This window comes from Callospermophilus lateralis, chromosome 7 (genome assembly GCF_048772815.1).
Source record: "Callospermophilus lateralis isolate mCalLat2 chromosome 7, mCalLat2.hap1, whole genome shotgun sequence".
Classification (NCBI taxonomy): domain Eukaryota; kingdom Metazoa; phylum Chordata; class Mammalia; order Rodentia; family Sciuridae; genus Callospermophilus; species Callospermophilus lateralis.
Genome location: NC_135311.1, coordinates 4,996,000 through 5,003,851, shown reverse-complemented (window position 1 = coordinate 5,003,851; position 7,852 = coordinate 4,996,000). Strand labels below are relative to the sequence as shown.

General features: G+C 55.0%; 1 protein-coding gene across 3 annotated transcripts; it reads right to left on the bottom strand.

Annotated features, from left to right (window-relative positions):
• Positions 1 to 1,206: 1,206 nt before the first annotated feature.
• Positions 1,207 to 2,622, bottom strand: Loricrin (loricrin cornified envelope precursor protein). Of its 3 annotated transcripts, XM_076863603.1 has the most exons (3): positions 2,502 to 2,622; positions 1,676 to 2,123; positions 1,207 to 1,573 (listed from the first exon to the last, which is right to left on the bottom strand). In XM_076863603.1, exons 1-3 carry the CDS (start codon positions 2,620 to 2,622, stop codon positions 1,207 to 1,209), a joined length of 936 nt encoding a protein of 311 aa, XP_076719718.1. The 3 variants fall into 3 exon arrangements, with proteins under 3 accessions (XP_076719718.1, XP_076719717.1, XP_076719716.1); XM_076863602.1 differs by having other exon boundaries at positions 1,207 to 2,249; positions 2,307 to 2,622; XM_076863601.1 differs by having other exon boundaries at positions 1,207 to 2,622.
• Positions 2,623 to 7,852: the final 5,230 nt, after the last annotated feature.

Below are 7,852 nucleotides of genomic sequence, written 5' to 3'. Positions count from 1 at the left end.
AATGATGAAGGTGGTGGTGACTCTATATGAAGAATTGGAGGAGAATTTGTCTTTTTTTTTTTTCTAGATGGGAAAGTGATGTTGATTTTTTGATGAAGTAGTTTTGCTCTGAGTACATTTTGCTTTAAGTAAATGCGTAAAATCAGAATATAAAACAGAAGCTGGCTAGGTGGATGATCTGCCCCTTGACTGAAGACTAGGCAATTGACACATCCCTTGGAACCATTGTAGCTTCCTCCTTGTTAACTGGGAAGTTTCATGAGTTTTCCCGAGACCTCTTGGCACTGATGTTTAACATCTCACGCATTAATGCTGTATCTTCCCAAGCTGGGTGAAAACCCTTCAAGAGGGCAGACAATAGCTTCCCTACTTCCTTCTGTTCCTACAGGTGCCTAGGAGAGTGCCTTTCCCACTGCAGAGGCTCTTGAATATCTCATAGGCTGTCCTTTCTCCTGTGAGTCTGGGCAGCTGGGTGCCTAGGTGCAGTCACCCTATTATCAGACTTTACTGAGTAAGATGCAGATCAAGAGAGAGGGGTCTTTTCAGGGCAGCTTGTCTACAAAAACAAAACAAAACAAAACAAACAAACAAACAAACAAACAAAAAACCATCCAATCAACGGAACAAAACAAAAATCTAGATGAGGAGACTCATGGTGGCTACCCAACTCACTGACTGTGTGTGTGTGTGTGTGTGTGTGTGTGTTGGTGGTGGTGGTTAGTGAAAGTCACTTTCCAGGAGTTTTGAGTTTTGGGATCACTTCATGATGGTAAGCCACAAACCAGATTTTCACATTTTTGGTCATTGTTTACTAGCCATTCCTCCCCTGCGGACTCCCTTTATCCTCTCATTCTCTCCGCAATAGAATATTCGTTGAATGAATGGAAGTGTGGATGGATGAATGGAAGAATGAAGAACAGGACAAAAAGGGTGAATTTGGAAGCTACAAAAACTGCTGGAGACCCAGAGATTCTCATGAATTGCAACTTTATTGATGAAGGAGGCACTGGAGTTGGGAGGTAGTCATACAGAAACCAAGAAGAAAAACAACTGCAGAATGATTCGAGGCAGCCTGAGAACTGCTTGGCTTCTTCCGTGGTGGTCAGGACGGGAAGGTTCGGGAAGGCGGCAACGTCACGAGATCGCTAAGCCCGCTGGCGCCCGGGAGAACACCTCCAGCTCCTCCTCCGCGGCAGCCGGGGGGCCTTATTTGCACGGCCAGGAAGGCGCCTGCTTCTGCTGGGTCTGGTGGCAGATCGGGACGCCCTTGCCGCCCCCGGAGCCACCCCCGGAGGAGCCGCCGCCGCCTCCGGAGGAACCACCGCCGCAGCCGCCGCCGCCCCCGGAGGAGCCGCCGCCGCAGCTGGAGAAGCAGCCGCCGCCGCCCCCGGAGGAGCCGCCGCCGCAGCTGGAGCCGCCGCCGCCCCCGGAGGAGCCGCCGCAGCCGCCACCGCCGCCGCCGCCGTGGCTGTGCTGCGGGGCGCACGAGACCTGGGTGGTCTGCTGCGAGTAGTAGCCGCCGCCGCCGCCGCCGGAGGAGCCCCCGCCGCAGCCGGAGCCGCCGCCGCCCCCGGAGGAGCCCCCGCCGCAGCCGGAGCCGCCGCTGGAGCCGCCGCCGTAGGTCTGGCACTGGTAGTACTGGCCGGAGCCGCCGCCGCCCCCGGAGGAGCCGCCGCCGCAGCCGGAGCCGCCGCCGGAGGAGCCGCCGCCGCAGCCGCCGCCGCCGCCGCCGCAGCCGGAGCCGCCGCTGGAGCCGCCGCCGTAGCTCTGGCACTGGTAGTGCTGGCTGGAGCCGCCGCCGCCCCCGGAGGAGCCGCCGCCGCAGCCGGAGCCGCCGCCGCCGCCGCCAGAGTAGCAGCCGCCGCCGGAGGAGCCGCCGCCGCAGCTGGAGCCGCCGCCGCTGCCGCCGCTGGAGTAGCAGCCGCCGCCGCCCCCGGAGGAGCCGCCGCCCCCGGAGTACTTGATGCCTCCTCCCGAGCCGCCGCCGCAGCCTCCAGAGCTACCGCCGCCGCCGCCGGAGTAGCCGCCGCCGCAGCCGGAGCCGCCGCCGCCCCCGGAGTAGCCGCCGCCGCCGCAGCCGGAGCCGCCGCCGCCCCCGGAGTACTTGATCCCTCCTCCGGAGCCTCCGCTGCCGCCGCCGCCGCAGCTGGAGCCGCCCCCAGAGCCACCGCCACCGCAGCTGGAGCCGCCGCCGCCCCCGGAGTAGCCGCCGCCGCCGCAGCCGCCGCCGCCCCCGGAGTACTTGATCCCTCCTCCCGAGCCTCCGCTGCCGCCGCCGCCGCAGCTGGAGCCGCCCCCAGAGCCACCGCCACCGCAGCTGGAGCCGCCGCCGCCCCCGGAGTAGCCGCCGCCGCAGCTGGAGCCGCCGCCGCCCCCGTAGTACTTGATCCCTCCTCCGGAGCCTCCGCTGCCGCCGCCGCCGCAACTGGAGCCGCCCCCAGAGCCACCGCCACCGCAGCTGGAGCCGCCGCCGCCGCCGCCTCCGCCGCAGCTGGAGCCGCCGCCGCCGCTATAGAAGCCGCAGCCACCGCTGCCACCGCCGCCGCCACCGCCGCCGCCGCCAGAGGTCTTCCCGCAACCCGCTGGGGGAAAGGGGGTGGGCTGCTTTTTCTGGTGGGACATCTTGTCTAAGGAGGAAGGGGACCCTGGAAAGAGAAAAGAGCGTCACTGGACCAGCGGCAGTAGGAGGCAGCACGGGAGGCAGCTGCACCGCCACAACACCCCGAGGCTCCTGGCGCCTCCCCTGGGCCGCTCCGCTTCCCTACAGGTGCCAGGACCTTCAGGATCGCTACTTTTGGAGAAGGTTCCATCCAGCAGCAGGCCCTTTTGCCCAGTTTTGAAGCCCAGCTAGTGTGCCTGCCCTCTCTCCCAGCTCTTCTGATCTCTGTTGTGAATTGGGGCAGATCACCCCCTCGGGCTCCTGCTTCTCATCTTCCGTAAAATGAGGTGTTGGAACACTCTGACACCTAGGTGGCTTCCCATCCAACACAGGTTTTCTGAGTTAAAGTAGAAAACTACCCCAGATCTCTACCCAGGATGGGGGAGGTGTGTCGGGAGGTCACAGGCCCGGTTTGCATTCCATTCTCTGCAGAAGCCCATAGTTCAAACTCTGGCTCTGTCCCAGTGAGGGAGGCTGTGATTGAAGGACTAGTTACTAGAAAAGGCTCTGCTGTGTCTGGAAACAGGGGAAAGGACCCTGATGGTCCTAGGGACCAGCATCTTGGATATATTGGACGTATCTTTTAAGAGATGCTAAGTGCAAAATATGGTAGAGGGAACTGTAAATTGTAGGAATTTGTATCCACAGCATCTCATAAGCCATTACCCTCTCAGATCATCTGAGAATGATGATCTGAGAGGGTAATGGTTTATCCATCCAAACCCTCTTTCAAACAAGATTTGGATTTTTGTGGCTCCTAAAACCCCTCTCCTCTGCAGCATTCCTTGAACCATTCTGTTCTATGAGAGTGTGCTCAGCCTCTCTTCCCAACAGGTTCATGAAGTTCATCCAACCCCTGCGCAGGCTGCCTTGTTCAGCCACTGCAGAGTATGTCCCCCAGTGTGTCTGGTACTGCCCCTGCCCCTATGGGAATGCCAGAGAGGCCCAAGATAGACGCATCTTGGTGGAGGTTACCGTCTGGCCAGAGGACCGGAAACACTGTCTGCACCTGGGTCCTCCATCCCTTTCCTGAATCCCTTCTCCTTATGAATGCAGCAGTGAAGGACCTGTAGCTCCCAGAGAGAGAGGCCTGTTCACCAACACATGTAGGCCTGAGCAGGAAGCCAGGAGAACCCACACTTACCTGAAGCACCAGGAAGGGTGAGTGAGGAGAGGAGATGCTGATGTGGGGAGCACTGGAGCTCCTGGGGTTTTATACTCTGCCTCCTCTGACTCACTTATTGATTGGTTCAGCTTCTTGTGTTTGTCCTCCCTTACGTGACCGGTAGCTATGGGCCCCACCTCCCTGCGATTGCAGGCGCAGGGTGACCCATTCATGAAGATTTTGGCATTCTTGAGATAGTCAGCTTAGTGTATGACTGGCCCCTTCTCTGATGCAACTGTCAGGACAGGCTGGTCAGTGGGGATGGCCAGCCAGAGTGGATGGCAGACATTGTTTCCAAAACCCCTGGCCTGGAGCACGTGCCATAACCAGAGGGCTGTGCTTGCGGAATAGGTCCAAAGCACAGGTCTTGAGGTGGCCTAAGAGAGGCAAACTGGAGGTCTCAGTCCTTGGTTCAAGGGGTAGGACTTCAAATTCCCGTTTGGTTTCTGGTCCTGTTGCTCTGGGAACTCTCGCACTTTTGAATCTGCCCCTTTTTGCCAAAATTTCTTTTTTTAAAAAACATGCTTTTTAAAATATATTATTCTTCAATTCTAGGTGGGTACAATATCTTTATTTTTATGTGGTGCTGAGGAACCCAGTGCCTCCCTCATGCTAGGCAAGTGCTCTACCTCTGAGCCACAACCCCAGCCCTTGCCAAAATTTCTAACCTGGGGTCTCATGAGTGCTTTGCTGGGGGTGTTTCTGTCTTACCTACTGGACTGTGAGGATGCATGGGCTCCCAGCTCCCAGGTCTGGATTGCTCACCAGGGACAGTGCTGTAACTAATGTGATATTGGGGGCTACTTTGAATTGTCTGTTGAGACAGCTGGTGTTTGAGAGGGTTGATCATCAATACCGACTTTCCTTGCAGAGGCACAGAGTAAAGCGATGGACCATGTAGTTCTTTCTACCATGGCCCTTTGTCTCTGGTGTTCTGTCATAGGGTATGTGACATTGACCTCAGTCAGAGGGGCAGCTGTGGAATGGAATGAACTTGAGATTGGGTGACCTGGTTTGGGTGCTCCTTTTGCTGCCTGCCACCTGTGTCACCTTGAGCAAAGTCATAGCACTTTATGCAGTTCCTGCACAGAGGAGACACTCAGCAGGTATTTGTTGAATGATCATTAACTTGTCTCCCAAGTAGGAATAGGAATTTCTATTTTGCAGTCATATGAAAGAGGGAATAGTATGCACAGTGTAGAAGGTGATGCTCTCTTTTTGTTGTTTTCTGATATAACAGCACATCTTTTTCTTTCAACTTGGCCTGCCTTTGGACTCTGCCCTTGGACTCTGGGTGGCTTGAGGCAAGCTCGACTCTTCTATTCCTAGGAGATTGACTCAAAACTTTCCTATTGACCCTGGACCGGCAGCATCCGCTCTGCGTACGAGGAAGAGCAGGCCTCCTTTCTTTCATCACCGGAACTCAGTTGCTGTTGTTGAGGATACCGCACTTGAACTCTGTTCTGCCTAGCAATGTGTTGAAATAGTAGCTTCAATCAGAATTGGTTGTTAATTATGGTGGAGTTTTAATGATCCAAATGATCCTGATTAGACTGTGGCCTTCAGAAACTTGTGGTACTAGTTTCAGTTTGGACAGCCCGAACCCAGGTGACCCACGAGGACCTGGGTGTTTCTCTCCTTAGAGAATAACCAGGAGGGAGAAGCCAGGCTCTGTGGGAAATGGCACACTTCTCCCCTTGAAGCTGAGGTGCCATGGAGGTTTTGCAGGGAAACGGTACCTAACTTGTGATTACCATAGGTATAAAAAGGAACCATTTTGCTTAGTGGGGCTGCGAGGGAGAGGAGGAGCACGTTTGGACCGCAGCTCCCAGCGCTGATGTTGTGTGGCCCGTGTTTTCCTGTTGTGTGTGTTCACCAGTCCTTATAAAGTCTAAGCAAAAGAATGTCCACAGCCAGGTGAGGTGGCACATGCCTGTAATCCCAGGGGCTTGGGAGGCTGAGGCTGGAGGATTGTTTCAGTTCGAGGCTAGATAGACTCAGCAATTCAGTGAGCAATTCAGCGACTTAGGGAGCCTCTGTCTCAAAATAAAAAAAAAAAAAGAATTATAAAGGACTGGGGATGTAGCTCAGTGGTCAGGTGGCCCTGGGTTCAGTCCCCAGTACCAGGAAAAACAAAACAAAGGAGGCAGATATGGCATACACTGACGGTGGTACGAGGTCTGGTGGGTCCCAGTCCCGAGCTAGCTTTGCATGAGGTGTGAACGGACAAGTCTATTTTCCATTTTATCCCTCAAGACCAGAAGTAGTCCTGATGGCATGTCTGTGTGGACAGCAACTGATTATCAGCTTTAATCATATCAGATAGGAAATGATAGGTGTTCATAGGATTATGACACGTAGGTATTTAGGATTTTGTAAAACTCGGTATGCCAGATTTTAAAGATTTATAGCCCTTAGACACTTAACCCTGAAATGCATACTTGCTAGCATGTCTGACTTGTGCAGCGTGACAGTTTAGGACCCAGTTCCTGCTTATACCTGTAGGTGCAGAGGAGATAGGTCCTTAAAGCAAATGTTTCGAAGTGCCAGTGTGGTGACAGGCGTTTCAGTAGTGCTCAGTAAGTTCCTCAGGAGCTGAAACCAGCTCTGGAGGCCTGTTGACTGACAGTGGTTGAAAGATGATCCTTTCGTGTGATGAAGAGGGAAAGGTTTGAGTTTGAAACGGCAGGTAAACCCAGCCCTTGTGCAGAGACTCCAGGGTCAGCCTCAGAAGCGACATTTGCTAGTGGGGTTTCATCTTTCTTCTGATGCTGCTTTCAGTATCTGTCTGATGGGCAGGCCCCACATAGGAGGTGTGGGCATGCTTGCTTGTGTGTGTGTGTGTGTGTGAGTGGTGGCAGTTCCTCAGAAAGATGTGGCAGTTGAGTGTTAAGGAGACATCAGGGCTTATCTAGGATCACAGATACATCCTTTGGAGAAGACTCAGCTTCTGATGCATAAACCTCAAAAAATCTGGAGAAGCCTTCTTCTCGCTTCTCACCTTCCTCTGTAGGCACCTTCCTGAGAGCAGGAGAGGAGGAGGCAGTGTGAGGAGCACCCGTGTCTTCACGAGCTCTGTTGGAGGGGACGTAGGAAGGGAGGAATGAGAAGGCTGCTTCTTTGACGGGAGGCACACAGCTCTTGTCCTCTGGGGAGCTGCCTTCTGATACAAGATGGCCCACCATCATATTCAAGTAGCCAGAGCTACCCACATGCATTCTCGTGACCAGTGCTGGCCATTTAGGCAGTTGAACTTAACAGGGTCACAGGTGGTTTGGAAAGAATCAGATGCACACAGGAAAGGGGCTAGCTTAGCAGGACTTGAGTAGAACTCTGGACGCCCCATGTGTTTATGTGGAGTGGGACATTTTCTCCTGCAGTCTTGGCCCAGGAAGTGTCTCGGAGGCCCAGGCAACCTTCCCCGCTCTCTCAGCCCTCCTGGCCTGCAGTTTGAAGGGGTGGTTGCTGTTGGGTGTTGAGTGGGAGGACCCTTGGAGGTCGGGAGAGAGCAGCTCTGCCGTGGAATTCTCTCTCCAGGAAGCCGCCCTGGATTCATCCCAGTTGCTGATTCCAGCTCCCGAGTGTCTTTCCCTTTCCAAGGTAACCACTGACACCTCCACTGAGTCTGTCTCTCACAAGTTATCGCGGCGCTTGGGGCGGCTCCTTTTAGTCATTTACTCTGCGTCCTAAAATCCCCGTACCCTGGGATTTCATCAGGACGTATGGCCTCAGACGGGCCCTCTTTTGGCCAGGCGCGGCTTAGTGCCCTCTGACAGGCAGGGAGTGGAGGGTGTTTTTGTGAATGTCCTCAACTCCTCTGGGACAGTTTTATGCACTGATGAACTACAGGTGCTGGGAGGCATGGAGCCATCTTCCAACCAACCCTCTCTCACTTGTGAAAGCAGGTGAGGAACCCAAGATCCAGAGAGGATTAACTGTTTCCCAAGGCCACACAGCAGGGTCAAAACTAGAACCCGGCTCCCTGGCACCCAACTCAGAACTTCTTCCACTACCGCAGGTTTGGGTCG